The sequence below is a fragment of the Salmo salar genome, chromosome 21, assembly GCF_965601325.2.
Source record: "Salmo salar chromosome 21, fSalSal1, whole genome shotgun sequence".
NCBI lineage: Eukaryota > Metazoa > Chordata > Actinopteri > Salmoniformes > Salmonidae > Salmo > Salmo salar.
In genome coordinates this window covers 34472187-34488493 of record NC_138311.1, presented here as the reverse complement: position 1 = coordinate 34488493, position 16307 = coordinate 34472187, and the positions used below count along the sequence as shown (strand labels likewise).

At 46.1% G+C, this 16307-nt stretch overlaps 1 protein-coding gene across 1 annotated transcript; it reads right to left on the bottom strand.

Moving 5' to 3' along the window:
* Nucleotides 1-3543: 3543 nt before the first annotated feature.
* Nucleotides 3544-8051, bottom strand: arsh (arylsulfatase H). The gene is made up of 11 exons (XM_014165092.3): nt 7964-8051; nt 6812-6958; nt 6508-6629; nt 6254-6376; nt 5973-6175; nt 5584-5804; nt 5338-5474; nt 4987-5121; nt 4739-4898; nt 4522-4643; nt 3544-4411 (listed from the first exon to the last, which is right to left on the bottom strand). The coding sequence occupies exons 1-11, from the start codon at nt 7966-7968 to the stop codon at nt 4005-4007; spliced, it is 1782 nt and encodes a 593-aa protein (XP_014020567.2). The 5' UTR covers nt 7969-8051; the 3' UTR covers nt 3544-4004.
* Nucleotides 8052-16307: the final 8256 nt, after the last annotated feature.

The window sequence follows — 16307 nt, the reverse complement described above, 5'->3', positions numbered from 1 at the left end:
CATAGCGCACCTCTTTCCCCTGTAGAGCACTGGCCAATTGAACACAATTATTGACCCAGCGTGTTTAGGAATGCAGAAACTGTTATAGCTGCATTATAGCTGTGTTACTTTGGTAGACTGTGTGTGTGTGTGTGTGTGTGTGTGTGTGTGTGTGTGTGTGTGTGTGTGTGTGTGTGTGTGTGTGTGTGTGTGTGTGTGTGCATGCGTTAAAGCCAGACCAGTGTAGTTATCTGTCCTTCATCAGGCCCCACCTCTGTCAATACTTCCTGTGTTTTTAATAAGCCCAGTAAGCTGTGTGGGGTGAGAGCATGGTAGTTAATCAACGTGCATGTGTGTGTTTGTGTTTGTGTGTGCTTGTGTGTCACTGTGTGCCTGTGGAATATGGGACGTGCAGCAGATGGGGTACTGCTTTGACGGGTCACACACACACACACACACACACACACACACACACACACACACACACACACACACTGGAGCGAGCTCTCTCTTAAAGCCATGTTGCCAGTCACAGGCTGGGTCCCCTGTAAAGAGCATGATAATGCTGAACAGATGGGCCGCCTATCTCCCAATACAACACATCATCACATCACTACACATCATATCACAATATTTAACCACACATATTTTCACAACTGCATGCAAAGTCAAATCCCTGAAACCAACATACACACAAATACATACAGAGGGACTGAGAGGGACTGAGAGGGACTGAGAGGGACTGAGAAGGACTGAGAGGGATTGAGAGGGACTGAGAGGGACTGAAAAGAGGAAGATGTTAGAGAACGAGAGAGAATCAGAGGGAGGAAGGTATTGATTGGAGGGGAGAGAGAGGTAGAGAGGGGAGAAAGGGATGTCTCTGAAAGCACTGAATGATAGTAGAAACCCAGCGAAGCCACAGGGATCATCGTGAGTTAGAACAGAAACTAAAGAAGAGAAACACACACTGGGGTGAACCAGGGGTACAGAATGAAAGCTCTCCAGCTGAGTGTTTCAGTGGTCTAACCCTGGAGCATTCTCACACAGGAATCATTTAGCCTGGACCAACACAGAAAGCTGTGCCAACTCCACCATCCTTACAACCATAAATTGTCCGAAGATGTCCAATTTATTAGACAGTACTGGCAAACTACAGGGCAATATATTCAGAAGCATTTAGCGCAATGCACTGCACCTATCCGGTGTGTGACAATAAAACGTACACAATTTTATGGAATTTGGTGGAACTGTATTCTATTGGAATAGTTCCACCAAACTAAACTAGGGGGTTGGCTACACGCTGGGTACAGAGACACAGTCTTTCTTTCTTATCCCCCCTCTCTCTCTCCCCTTCAGGAGGACATGGTGTCAGCATTTCCACTGAGGTCAGGCCTTACAGTCGATTCTCAGAGTATAGACATGTCATCGTCCCTCTGGTTAAGGGGACTGGGAGCAGGATACAGTATATGGAGAGGCATAAGACAAATCATACAGTAAGGCTCTGGCCAAAAGTCCTGTACAGCACTGTATAGGGAATAGGAAGCCGTAGCCAGTGGACAATGGACTGAGTGTAGTCATTTATACTGAGTCCCTCTGAAGTGCCAGAGTCCAGTTAGACACTACATGACTGAATGACTCCACCCATGCACTGACTAAAAGCCATCTGTGTGGATTTGGCTGACTGTTTGGTTACTGACCATTTGGCAGAACATTTCTGAGTCCACAGCAGATTTTTGACTGAACTCTCTCACTCCTGATGCCAGGGCAGACTGGGGAGGCAGGTGGAGGATGGGGGAGGGAGGGGAGATTAAGGGATGTTGGAAGATAGGGGACAGGGTTGGGAAAAACAGAGGGTTGAGTGGAGTTTGGGTGAGTTGTCAGTATATCAGTTCAGGGCCAGAGATCCATATGGAAGCAGCCCTGTGTGAAATTACAACCATGAAACACTTTAGCTTAAACTTGCTCCATTATCCCAAACAACACTGGAACACTGCCCAAAAGCAAGGAAGACAAATTATTCCATATAGTGTGTGTGTGTGTGTGTGTGTGTGTGTGTGTGTGTGTTTAGGTTTGCAGGTGGAATGGAAGCCATTGCTGTGGGTCTATCAGGCCTAAGTGGGTTCCATCCATCCCTCTTTAGAACAAATGGCAGTTGGCATGATGGAGTTGTTTTGAAAGAGACAAACTGTCTGCAATAAAAAGCCTGTTTCCCTTGATCCTGTATCTGGTTTGGTCAAAGCCATGTCTTAAAGCCAATCAAATGTTAATGTGATAGCCTTCAGTTGCTCTGCTATTGTTCAGTCACTCCTCTCATTCTATATTGATTACTTTACAAAACTCTGGTCTCTGACTCAAGCCAGTTACGGAGACCTTTAGAAGCCACCGTACCACTGAACTCTGCTGCCAAACATTTGTTTCTCACTGGAACGAACCCTATGCCTCATGCGCTGGATGTATGGAAGTGATTTAACTCCTGTGGCTCTCCTGCCACAGCCGTTCTCTTTCTATAGAGCAGCCAGAGTTGGGAAACACACCAGTAAAGATGCTTTATGGTTTCAAGCCATTAAAGGGCCAGTGACCTAAAAGACAGCAGATAGAACCAGTGGTTACAGTTGAGGTGGGCCGGTGCTGACAGAGAGGTTTCTTCCAGTCCAGGTCAGACTAGGCGAGGCTAGAGTAATATGGACATGAAGCACTGAGTCACGCCACTGGCCGGTGATCAGTTCTGCCAGGCTTGGCCCAATGACCACAGGGCTGATTCATGAACACAATGACTGAGGATGACAACTGACCAGGGAGCAACAATAGGCAGGGCACAGCCTGGCTGGCCAGAGACACAGACCCTAAAAATACTCTACAAGAGCCCTAGACTTTACAGGAGGCCTACACACTTCACTCTAACCATGTCTTCTAGTATAACTTCACACTGACTGTGGTCTGTCTATTTAGATAAGAGCAGTCGTGGCCTGTGATTAAGGTAGAGCCATTCATGTCAGTGTGATTTAGAACACTCAAAGAATCCCAGAATAATCATTTAATACAGAACAGACAATATCTTGAAGGAATAACAGAAGCGAGATGAGATTTGAATCTTATCAGAATAAAAATATCATTAGTCTCCTGTCCTCACAGTAGGATAAAACACTTGAGGTCAGTCACCACAATATCAGATGCTCTGTCCTGCCATCACTTTCATAAAATACACACACCACTGACCAGTTGGAAGTCAGTGAGTCCACACATTACCACAGATGAAACATTATCCTACTGATTACTGTACAGCATGCGCATTGTACTGACGTCTATGGCGCTGTATGTCTCTGATACACGTGGCTGCAGTGCCACCTGGTGGTACTAAGATCCACCTACACCTCCAGAGCACAGCTCTCAAACCTCTCACGGGCCATAACCTTGGCCAACTCAGTAACCGTGGCCTGTAATAGCAAAGTTACTGTGACTCAGTGGATTGTTAGACACTCCAGACTACTGGGACCTAATCCTGCACAGTTTCAGGTAAACATAGATGCAGTTGAACTAGATCAAAAAAGAAGACCATACATGTACTGCAGCAGAAAGGAATGTTTATTCCAGGTAGCTGGCTCCACCATGTGGTGAAGAGCAGTAACTGACAGGAGCATACTGTACAGTCACAAACTTCAAAGAAAAAGAACAAACAGGTTTTTCACAGACTGCTTAGGTTATAAAAATAATAATCTATCAAAATCAATATTGCAAATTACAAGATTGGTCAGGATATAAAAACATAAATTATCTTTGAGCAAATTATTACCATCTTTCATATAGCTATGTACAACTGTCTAGACATTGAAAACTTAGTCTGAAAAATATTATAACAATTCAAAAAGCAGTTGATCCATTAAAAGTTCTTCATATTTTTATGTTCCTCATCTTTCTCTTCACATTTCTCTGCCAGAGGTGTGTGTGTTAGGCCAGAGGTGTGTGTGTTAGGCCAGAGGTGTGTGTGTTAGGCCAGAGGTGTGTGTGTTAGGCCAGATGTGTGTGTGTTAGGCCAGAGTAGACGTAGTGTTCTCTTTACAGCCACAGAAGGGGAATGTTCCACAGCATGGCTGCAGCCATGGACGCCACAGAATCTTTTCCCACGACAGCTGGTTGAGAACAGGCTCGGAGTGGGGAGAGTGTGTGTCTGGTTGTGTGTGTGAGTGTGTGAGGGTGGCCCGGTGCTGCTCCACAGCCCTGGCAGTTTGCTGTAGAATTTCCTGGTAGCGTGGCTCAGTGTCTGGGGTCAGGGGGCTGGACTCCGAGGGGTCAGTGTGAAGGTCAAAGACGATGGGGGGACTGTGGTGTGTCACATGACTTCCATGACACAAACAAATCTTGGTGTCATAGCAACCGCCAGCGCCCGGTGGGGAGAAGTTAGGGGTAAAGAAGTGGACCTTATAGACTGACTCACCTGGGGAGACACACATGTAATGAGACAGATGATGGTGTGTGTTGTAGTGTATAGTGGTGTGTGTGTGTGTGTGGTGTGGTGTGTGGGTGTGGGGGGGGGGGGGGACTCACTCCCAGGTGGGTGCCAGCGTACTGCGTTGAGGTAAGCACCACAATAGTGGAACATGAACTCATGCTGCGACCGCTCGGTCCTTCCTTCTAGCACAGGCATCAGATCATAGCCATCTAACAACCTGGAATATACAGACATGAGGATAGGCAGACACACACAACAAGTACACACACACACAAAGCACACACACACACACACACACACACACACACGTACCTGTCGCTGTGTGTTGCATTGGCCAGGTGTGTGAGTGTGGGGTAGAGGTCCATGAGACTGGTGGGTGTGTCAAACACTCTGCCTGCTGACAGCCTTCCAGGCCACCGGAATATACCTGGCACCCTGATACCACCCTCCCATCCACCCATCGCCTTCCCACCTGTATGAGAGGAGGAGACAATCAACGTTTTTCACATCTGTTTCATTTTTTCTGATTGCTCAAATGGCTCTATTTGATTGGTTGTTACCTTTGTAGATTCCGTTCCAGCCTCCTTTCTGTCCTCGTTCATCTGCGTCTTCAATATAGCCACCGTGGTCAGAGGTGAAATACATCATAGTGTTGTTGGCCAGACCCAACCTGTCCACTGTCTCAGTCATACGACCTGACAGAAGATCAATCATTAATACATATCAGAAACATAACTCATTCTAATCCAACAGAGTGTTGTTGGCCAGACTCAACATGTGCACTGCTTCAGTCATACAACCTGAGAGCATATAAATCATAGTAAGATCATTAATACACATCGTAAACATAATAAAACATTCTAATATATCAATGTGTTATTGGTCAGAGCTTTCACACACAAACCGCTCACCTATCATATAGTCCACCTCCTCTACGTTGTCTCCATAGAGACCATGGCGACTCTTCCCAGCAAAGCCAGGAGAGGAGAACAGAGGAGTGTGTACGTGGGCCAGAGACAGGAACAGGAGGAACGGTCTGTCAGCATTCCTATCCAACACACACAAACAAGATTTGAACTCTCACCTAGGTATAACCAATGTGGGGAAAATCTAAAAGAATGTAATGTTTGATTGAGTGACTGATTGAGTGTTCTGACCTCTCTATGAAGCCTTGGGCCTCTCCCAGTAGTCTTTGTGATAACGTGTCTAGGTCCATGGGCTGCTCCACCACTTCCTGGTTCCTCATGATGATGCAGTTCCAGGTCATCAGGAGTTCAAAGGGCACGAACCACACACTGAACGCCAGCAGGCTCAGACAAGTCACCGCCACGATGACGGACACACTCACCTCAAGCAGACCACACACACGCACACACACCTACAGACAGGGAGAGAGGTGTTAGACACACCCACAAAACGTTCATAAAACCATGTGAATCATTATCATCAAGGCCAGTGAACTGTTTGAGGCACTCAGATAGAGATAGAATATGTAGAACAGACATGATACTCTGTCATGTGGAATAAGGAGTCATTGGAACCCTACCAGGCTGAGCAGGGCCAGGGCCCCCAGCAGTGTTAGCTGCCACAGTGTGTTCTGCAGGTCAGCTAGTACATCTTTCCCCTCCCCTGGTCTACAGTCATTGAACAGGGTGAAAGGCAGGCCATAGAAGTAGCTGAAGCCGTGTGTGTTGGGGTGGTGGCAGTGGTCCCCTCGAAGCTCACAGTTCACACCCAGGTGCCATTTACCTATAGGTACACATCAGTGTGTTAGTGTTTGTGTGGGTTAGTGTGTGTGTGTGTGTGTGTGGGGGGGCTTTCTCTTACCCACTAGTCCGGTGGTGTATCCCTGCTCCTGTAGTCTCTTAGCGAAGGTGGTCTCAGTGGGGGGTAGACCCCCAGAACCTCCCAGAAACAACAACACCTGCACACGCCCTGTACTGCCCAGACCTACACACACACACACACACACACACACACACACACACACATTCCATTAATTCCAATAACTCCTCTAATGCTTCCAAAATTGTCTTTGTACATGTGGGTGTGCGTGTTACATGTATACTTGTGTGTACTACCTGAGCGCAGTGCGTAGCGTCCTGTGTGGAAGGCAGCTCTACTGGGTGTACAGAGAGGAGCAGCAGCTATATGCTGAGTCAACTTCACTCCCTCTGCTGCTAAACGGTCGATATTAGGAGTCCTGAGAGCGAGAGTGAGAGATAGCGAGAGAGAGAGAGAGAGAGAGAGAGAGAGAGAGAGAGAGAGAGAGAGAGAGAGAGAGAGAGAGAGAGAGAGAGAGAGAGAGAGAGAGAGAGAGGAAGCAAGTGTTATAAACTCAAACTGTAGTTGTTTTTTGGGAAGGCTGCAGATTGCCTCTGTTACCTGATGGTGTCATTGCCGTAACAACCAATGTCCCCAATGCCAAGGTCGTCCACCATCATCAGGACGAAGTTGGGCTTCCTGTCCCCCTCTGACGCTGTGACATCACTTCCTGTGGCCAGGAGCAGCAACAGGGCAAGTAAGCAGAGCCTGGGGGTCAGGGTTAAAGGTCAGGAGGAAGCAGTTTTACAGAATGTTCACCGATATGTATTATGTATATTGTAGAACAGACGTGATCATCTGTTAGTCAGCTAAATTAACTGTGTTTCTATCTCTAATGGTTCTAAACATTTCACCTCGTGGAACAACAGGGGGACAGCCTGATGGAGAGATATAGATCATACCTTAGAGACTAATGGTGCTCTAACTTTCCTACTGTATCACAACCGGCAGTGATTGGGTGTCCCATAGGGCAGCGCACAATTGGCCCAGCGTCGTCCCATAGGGGAGCGCACAATTGGCCCAGCGTCGTCCCATAGGGCAGCGCACAATTGGCCCAGCGTCGTCCGAGTTTGCCCGGTATAGGACGTCGTTGTAAATATGAAAGTGTTCTTAACTGACTTGCCTCGTTAACTAAAGGTTAAAAAAATGATCACCCATCTGTCTGGGGTGTGTGTGAAGTCACACTAACTTAACTCAGTGATCTATAGCATGAGGTATGTTCAGGAGGGTGAAACGTTATAGAACGTTAGTTTTGTCAAGAACATATAAGATTGTCCTCTTATTTTCCTCTGATCTACACTGGTGGCCGATCGACTGACTGATACCTCCACGCAGATAAAGGCACAAAGTAGACTATGGCCTGCATAGCCTAATATAGTCTGAACAATTAGTTATTTCAGCAAAACGTACACTTTTTTGCGTAAGGAAACAGTCACGCATTAACTTCAGTGTTGTGTAACAGCGCGAGGACTTCCTTTATACTTTATGGGTGAACGTCTTAGTTTATGCCAGTCCAGAAGGTCAAACCATTCAGTAAAATAACCTGATAGAAACACCGGTTGAACGTTCGAAACAAAACCAAGCCATACGGTTGATCGACTTGCATCTACACACTTATAGATCGCTAAAGGTTATAATCAATGCAACACATAAATTATGCTTTTCGAAATGATGCGCTCAATCCATACCGTCTGCCACATCACCATCTCTTACCTCATTCTGAAACACAATAACGCGATTGATTCAAATTGCAAAGATGTAACACCACTATGCTACTGTCCCCCATTTACCGTAGTTACAGGAGTATGTGCTATATCGTTTTACCGGTGTCTTGGTATTAAATGCGCGGATGTGAGTCTGAGGGGGGCAGCTGCTCAGTTGCTTGCAGAACTACAGAATCTAAAGCCTTGTTCACACTGGCAGTTTGAAGTGACACAAATCCCATTTTTTTGTATATCCTTTTCGAATCTATTATTTTTCTTGCAGCCTGAACATGGAATTAGATATTTCAAGCCAAAATCTGATTCCTGGCCATGCCAAGTGTTTTTTAGACTGATATCTGACATATCTTGCTAGCTAAATTGCTTGTTAATTAGTGAATGTGGTAGACAAATAAACAGCTACTGTACCTAGATAGTACTTGACTGCTGTGGTTAGCTAAAAAGGACTAGTTTTGAAAGTTGGATCATCTTATCCGTTGAGGCTTTAAAACTGTTCTTAAACTACGCTCTTACAAAGGGAAGGCAAATAGGGACTTCCCTGTGGCTCAGTTGGTAGAGCATGGTGTTTGTAATGCCAGCATGGTGTGTGCAATGCCAGGGTTGTGGGTTCGATTCCCACGGGGGGCCAGTACAAGAATATAAAAAATAATGCATGAAATGAAATGTATGCATTCACTACTGTAAGTTGCTCTGGATAAGAGCGTCTGCTTAATGACTAAAATGTAAATGGTCAGGAGTCTTATGACTTGGGGGTATAAGCTGTTTAGAAGCCTCTTGGACCTAGACTTGGCGCTCCGGTACCGCTTACTGTGTGGTAGTAGAGAGAACAGTCTATGACTAGGGTGGCTGGAGTCTTTGACAATTTTTAGGGCCTCCCTCTGACAACGCCTGGTATAGAGGTCCTGGATGGCAGGGAGCTTGGCCCCAGTGATGTACTGGGCCGTTCGCATTACCCTCGGTAGTGCCTTGCGGACGAGGACGAGCAGTTGCCATACCAGGCAGTGATGCAACCAGTCAGGATGCTCTCAATTGTGCAGCTGTAGAACCTTTTGAGGATTTGAGGACCCATGAAAAATCTTTTCAGTCTCCTGAGGGGGAATAGGTTTTGTCATGCCCTCTTCAGGACTGTCTTGCTGTGCTTGGACCATGTTAGTATATTGGTGATGTGGACACCAAGGAACTTGAAGCTCTAAACCTGCTCCATTACAACACCGTCGATGAGAATGGGGGCGTGCTAGGTCCTCTTTTTCCTATAGTCCACAATTATCTCCTTTGTCTTGATCAGGTTGAGGGAAAGGTTGTTGTCCTGGCACCACACGGCCAGGTCTCTGACCTCCTCCCTATAGGCTGTCTCGTCGTTGTTGGTGATCAGGCCTACCACTGTTGTGTCATCGGCAAACTTGATGATGGTGTTGGAGTCATGCCTGGCCATGCAGTCATGAGTGAACAGGGAGTACAGGAGGGGACTGAGCATGCACCCCTGATTGGAGATTGGAGTGGGTCTAGAGTTCCTGGGATAATGGTGTTGATGTGAGCCATTACCAGCCTTTCAAAGCACTTCTTGGCTACAGACGTGAGTGCTACGGGGCGGTAGTCATTTAGGCAGGTTACCTTAGTGTTCTTGGGCACAGGGAATATGTTGGTCTGCTAAAAACATGTTGGTATTACAGACTCGGACAGGGAGAGGTTGAAAATGTCAGTGAAGACACTTGCCAGTTGGTCAGCGCATGCTCGCAGTACACATACTGGTAATCCGTCTGGCCCTGAGGCCTTGTGAATGTTGACCTGTTTAAAGGTCTTACTCACATCGGTTGCGGAGAGTGTGATCACACAATCGTCCAGAACTTCTGGTGCTCTCATGCATGTTTCATTGTTATTTGCCTCGACACGAGCATAGAAGTAGTTTAGCTCGTCTGGTAGGCTCGTGTCACTGGGCAGCTCTCGGCTGTTATTCCCTTTGTAATCTGTAATAGTTTGCAAGCCCTGCCACATCAGACGAGTGTCAGAGCCGGTGTAGTACGATTCGATCTTAGTCCTGTATCGATGCTTTGCCTGTTTGATGGTTCGTCAGTAGGCATAGCGGGATTTCTTATAAGCTTCCGGTTTAGAGTCCCACTCCTTGAAAGCGTCAGCTCTAGCCGTTAGTTCAGTGTGGATGCTGCCTGTAATCCATGGCTTCTGGTTGGGGTATGTACGTACGGTCACTGTGGGGATGACGTCATCGATGCACTTATTGATGAAGCCATTCACTGATGTGGTGTACTCCTCAATGCCATCGGAGGAATCCCAGAACATATTCCAGTCTGTGCTAGCAAAACAGTCCTGTAGCAAAGCATCCGCTTCATCTGACCACTTTTTAATTGATTGAATCACTGGTGCTGTCACGGGTGTCGTAGGGTAAAGACCAAGACGCAGCAGGAAAATATATACTCATCTTCTTTTTATTTGGTGAAGAAGGGAAACACAATAAACGTATACAAAACACAAACGAACTGGACAGTCTTGTCAGGCACACAGCTAAACAAGCACAATCTCCCACAAAATCCCATGAAAAACAAACTCCTAATTATAGGACCCTCAATCAGAGGCAACAATAACCAGCTGCCTCCAACTGAAGTTCCAGCCCCAATTAACTAAACATAGAACACCAAAAGACTAGATAGAACATAGAAATATACTAACATAGAACAAGACTAACAAACCCCGGACTAATAAATCAAATCACCCCTCTACCTAAACACATACACAAAACACACCCTGAACCACATAAAACAAACACCCCCTGCCACGTCCTGACCAAACTACAATAACAAATAACCCCTATACTGGTCAGGATGTGACAGGTGCTTCCTGCTTTTATTTTTGCTTGTAAGCAGGAATCAGGAGGATAGAATTATGGTCAGATTTGCCAAATGGAGGGCGAGCGAGAGCTTTGTATGCGTCTCTGTGTGTGGAGTAAAGGTGGTCAAGAGTTTTTCCCCTCTAGTTGTACATTTAACATGCTGATTGAAATTTGGTAAAACGGATTTTAAGTTTCCCTGCATTAAAGTCCCCGGCTACTAGGAGCGCCGCCTCTGGGTGAGCGTTTTCTTGTTTGCTGATGGCGGAATACAGCTCATTCGATGCGGTCTTAGTACCAGCCTCTGTCTGTAGTGATATGTAAACAGCTACGAAAAATACAGATGAAAACTCTCTAGGCAGATAGTGTGGTGTACAGCTTATCATGAGATACTCTACCTCAGGCGAGCAATACCTCGAGACTTCCTTAGATATTGTGCACCAGCTGTTATTTACAAAAATACATAGTCCGCCGCGGCTTGTCTTACCAGACGCTGATGTTCTATCCTGCAGGTACAGCGTATAACCAGCTGTATGTTGTCAGTGCCGTCGTTCAGCCACGACCCCGTGAAGCATAAGATATTACAGTTTTGAATGTCCCGTTTTGTAGTTTAATCTTCCGCGTAGGTCATCTATTTTATTTTCCTAAGATTGCACGATGGCTAGCAGAAGGAAACGAAGTGGGGGTTTATTCAATCGCCTACGAATTCTCCGAAGGCATCCCGCCCTTTGGCCCCTTTTTCTCCGCCTTCTCTTCACGCAAATCTCGGGGATCTGGGCCTGTTCCCGTTAGAGCAGTATATCATTCACGTAGGGCTCGTTAGACTCGTTAAAGGAAAAAAAGGATTCTGCCAGTCCGTGGTGAGTAATCGCAGTCCTGATGTCCAGAAGTTATTTTCGGTTATAAGAGACGGTAGCGGCAATAAGAAATGTTACAAAGAAACAAACAAAAAAACACAATTGGTTGGGGACACGTAAAACGTCAGCCTTCTTCTCCAGCGCCATCAATGACGCTATTTAAAAAATATATTTAGATATTTCACCTTTATTTAACCAGGTAAGCAAGTTGAGAACAAGTTCTCATTTACAACTGCGACCTGGCCAAGATAAAGCAAAGCAGTGCGACACAAACAACAACACAGAGTTACACATGGAATAAACAAGCGTACAGTCAATAACACAATAGAAAAAAATAAAGTCTATATAAAGTGTAGGCAAATGGCGTGAGGAGGTAAGGCAATAAATAGGCCATAGTAGAGAAGTAATTACAGTTTAGCAAATTAACACTGGAGTGATAGATGAGCAGATGATGGTCTGCAAGTAGAAATACTGGTGTGCAAAAGAGCAGAAAAGTAAATAAAAACAATATGGGGATGAGGTAGGTAGATTGGGTGGGCTATTTACAGATGGACTATGTACAGCTGCAGAGATCGGTTAGCTGTTCAGATAGCTGATGTTTAAAGTTAGTGAGGGAAATATAAGTCTCCAGCTTCAGTGATTTTTGCAATTCGTTCCAGTCATTGGCAGCAGAGAACTGGAAGGAAAAGCGGCCAAAGCAGGTGTTGGCTTTGTGGACGACCAGTGAGATATACCTTCTGGAGCGCGTGCTACGGGTGGGTGTTGTTATCGTGACCAGTGAGCTGAGATAAGGCGGAGCTTTACCTAGCATAGACTTATAGATGACCTGGAGCCAGTGGGTCTGACGACGAATATGTAGCGAGGTCCAGCTGACTAGAGCATACAAGTCGCAGTGGTGGGTGGTATAAGGGGCGTTGGTGACAAAACGGATGGCACTGTGATAGACTGCATCCAGTTTGCTGAGTAGAGTATTGGAAGCTATTTTGTAAATGACATCGCCGAAGTCGAGGATCAGTAGGATAGTCAGTTTTACGAGGGCATGTTTGGCGGCGTGAGTGAAGGAGGCTTTGTTGCGAAATAGGAAGACGATTCGAGATTTAATTTTGGATTGGAGATGCTTAATATGAGTCTGGAAGGAGAGCTTACAGTCTAGCCAGACACCTAGGTATTTGTAGTTGTCCACATATTCTAAGTCAGAACCGTCCAGAGTAGTGATGCTAGTCGGGCGGGTGCAGGCAGCGAACGGTTGAAAAGCATGCATTTGGTTTTACTAGCGTTTAAGAGCAGTTGGAGGCCACAGAAAGAGTGTTGTATGGCATTGAAGCTTGCTTGGAGGTTAGTTAACACAGTGTCCAAAGAAGGGCCAGATGTATACAGAATGGTGTCATCTGCGTACAGGTGGATCAGGGAGTCACCCACAGCAAGAGCGACATCACTGATATATACAGAGAAAAGAGTCAGCCCGAGAATTTAACACTGTGGTACCCCCATAGAGGCTGCCAGAGGTCCGGACAACAGGCCCTCCGATTTGATACAGTGAACTCTGTCTGAGAAGTAGTTGGTGAACTAGGCGAGGCAGTCATTTGAGAATCCAAGGCTGTTGTGTCTGCCGATAAGGATACGGTGATTGACAGTCGAAAGCCTTGGCCAGGTCGATGAAGACGGCTGCACAGTACTGTCTTTTAACGATTGGCAGTTATCATATCGTTTAGTACCTTGAGCGTGGCTGAGGTGCACTCGTGACCAGCTCGGAAACCGGATTGCACAGCGGAGAAGGTACGGTGGGATTCAAAATGGTCAGTGATCTGTTCATTAACTTGGCTTTCGAAGACTTTAGAAAGGCAGGGCAGGATGGATATAGGTCTATAACAGTTTGGGTCAAGAGTGTCACCCCCTTTGAAGAGGGGGATGACCGCAGCAGCTTTCCAATCTTTAGGGATCTCGGACGATACAAAAGAGAGGTTGAACAGGCTGGTAATAGGGGTTGCCACAATGGCGGCAGATCATTTTAGTAAGAGAGGGTCCAGATTGTCTAGCCCAGCTGATTTGTACGGGTCCAGGTTTTGCAGCTCTTTCAGAACATCTGCTATCTGGATTTGGGCTAAGGAGAAGCTGGGGAGGCTTGGGCAAGTAGCTGCGGGGGTGTGGGGCTGTTGGCCGGGGTAGGGGTAGCCAGGAGGAAAGCATGGCCAGCCATAGAGAAATGCTCATTGAAATTCTCAATTATCGTGGATTTATCGGTGGTGACAGTGTTACCTAGCCTCAGTGCAGTGATCAGCTGGGAGGAGGTGCTCTTATTCTGTATGGACTTTACAGTGTCCTAAAACGTTTTGGAGTTCAAGCTACAGGATGCAAATTTCTGTTTGAAAAAGCTAGCCTTTGCTTTCCTGACTGACTGCATGTATTGGTTCCTGATTTCCTTTTGCGAGGAATGGGAGATTTGATATAGGCCGATCGATTTTTATATTTTCTGGGTCAAGGTTTGGCTTTTTCAAGAGAGGCTTTATTACTGCCACTTCTCGTGAGCTTGGTACACATCCGGTGGATAGAGAGACGTTTATTATGTTCAACATAGGAGGGCCAAGCACAGGAAGCAGCTCTTTCAGTAGTTTAGTTGGAATAGGGTCCAGTATGCAGCTTGAAGGTTTAGAGGCCATGAATATTTTCATCATTGTGTCAAGAGATATAGTACTAAAACACTTGAGTGTCTCCCTTGATCTTAGGTCTTGGCAGAGTTGTGCAGACTCAGGACAACTGAGCTTTGGAGGAATACGCAGATTTAAAGAGGAGTCCGTAATTTGCTTTCTAATGATCATGATCTTTTCCTCAAAGAAGTTCATGAATTTATCACTGCTGAAGTGAAAGCCATCCTCTCTTGGGGAATGCTGCTTTTTAGTTAGCTTTGCGACAGTATCAAAAATACATTTTGGATTGTTCTTATTTTCCTCAATTAAGTTGGAAAAATAGGATGATCGAGCAACAGTGAGGGCTCTTCGATACTGCACGGTACTGTCTTTCCAAGCCAGTCGGAAGACTTCCAGTTTGGTGTGACGCCATTTCCGCTCCATTTTTCTGGAAGCTTGCTTCAGAGCTCCAGTATTTTCTGTATACCAGGGAGCTAGTTTCTTATGACAAATGTTTTTGGTTTTTAGGGGTGCGACTGCATCTAGGGTATTGCGCAAGTTTAAATTGAGTTCCTCAGTTAGGTGGTTAACTGATTTTTGTACTCTGACGTCCTTGGGTAGGCAGAGGGAGTCTGGAAGGGCATCTAGGAATTTTTGGGTTGGTTATAGCATGACTTTTGATGATCCTTGGTTGGGGTCTGAGCAGATTATTTGCTGCGATTGCAAATGTAATAAAATGGTGGACGGATAGTCCAGGATTGTGAGGAAAAACATTAAGATCCACAACATTTATTCCACGGGACAAAACTAGGTCCAGAGTATGACTGTGGCAGTGAGTAGGTCCGGAGACATGTTGGACAAAACCCACTGAGTCAAGTGTGGGCTCCGAAAGCCTTTTGGAGTGGGTCAGTGGACTTTTCCATGTGAATATTAAAGTCACCAAAAATGCGCGGGGATATGGTCACTAGTGTAACCAGGAGGTGAGGCCTAATTTAACACAGTAAATTCATCAGGCTTAAGCCATGTTTCAGTCTGGCCAATCACATCAAGATTATGATCAGTGATTAGTTAATTGACTATAACTATCTTGGAAGTGAGGGATCTAACATTAAGTAGCCCTATTTTGAGATGTGAGGTATCACAATCTCTATCAATAATGGCAGGAAAGGAGGAGGTCTTTATCCCAGTGAGATTCCTAAGGCGAACACCGCCATGTTAAGTTTTGCCCAACCTAGGTCGAAGCACAGACACGGTGTCAATGGGGATAGCTGAGCTGACTACAATGACTGTGCTAGTGGCAGACTCCACTAAGCTGGCAGGCTGGCTAACAGCCTGCTGCCTGGCCTGCACCATATCTCATTGTGGAGCTAGGGGAGTTAGAGCCCTGTCTATGTTCGTAGATAAGATGAGAGCACCACTCCAGCTAGGATGGAGTCCGACACTCCTCAACAGGCCAGGCTTGGTCCTGTTTGTGGGTGAGTCCCAGAAAGAGGGCCAATTATCTACAAATTCTATCTTTTGGGGGGAGCAGAAAACAGTTTTCAACCAGCGATTGAGTTGTGAGACTCTGCTGTAGAGCTCATCACTCCCCCTAACTGGGAGGGGGCCAGAGACAATTACTCGATGCCGACACATCTTTCTAGCTGATTTACACGCTGAAGCTATGTTGCGCTTGGTGACCTCTGACTGTTTCATCCAAACATCGTTGGTGCCGACGTGGATAACAATATCCCTATACTCTCTACACTCGCCAGTTTTAGCTTTAGCCAGCACCATCTTCAGATTAGCCTTAATGTCGGTAGCCCTGCCCCCTGGTAAACAGTGTATGATCGCTGGATGATTCGTTTTAAGTCTAATACTACGGGTAATGGAGTCACCAATGACTAGGGTTCTCAATTTGTCAGAGCAAATGGTGGGAGGCTTCGGCGTCTCAGACCCCGTAACGGGAGTAACGGGAGGAGTAGAGACCAGAGAAGGCTCGGCCTCTGACTCCGACTTGCTGCTTAATGGGGAGAA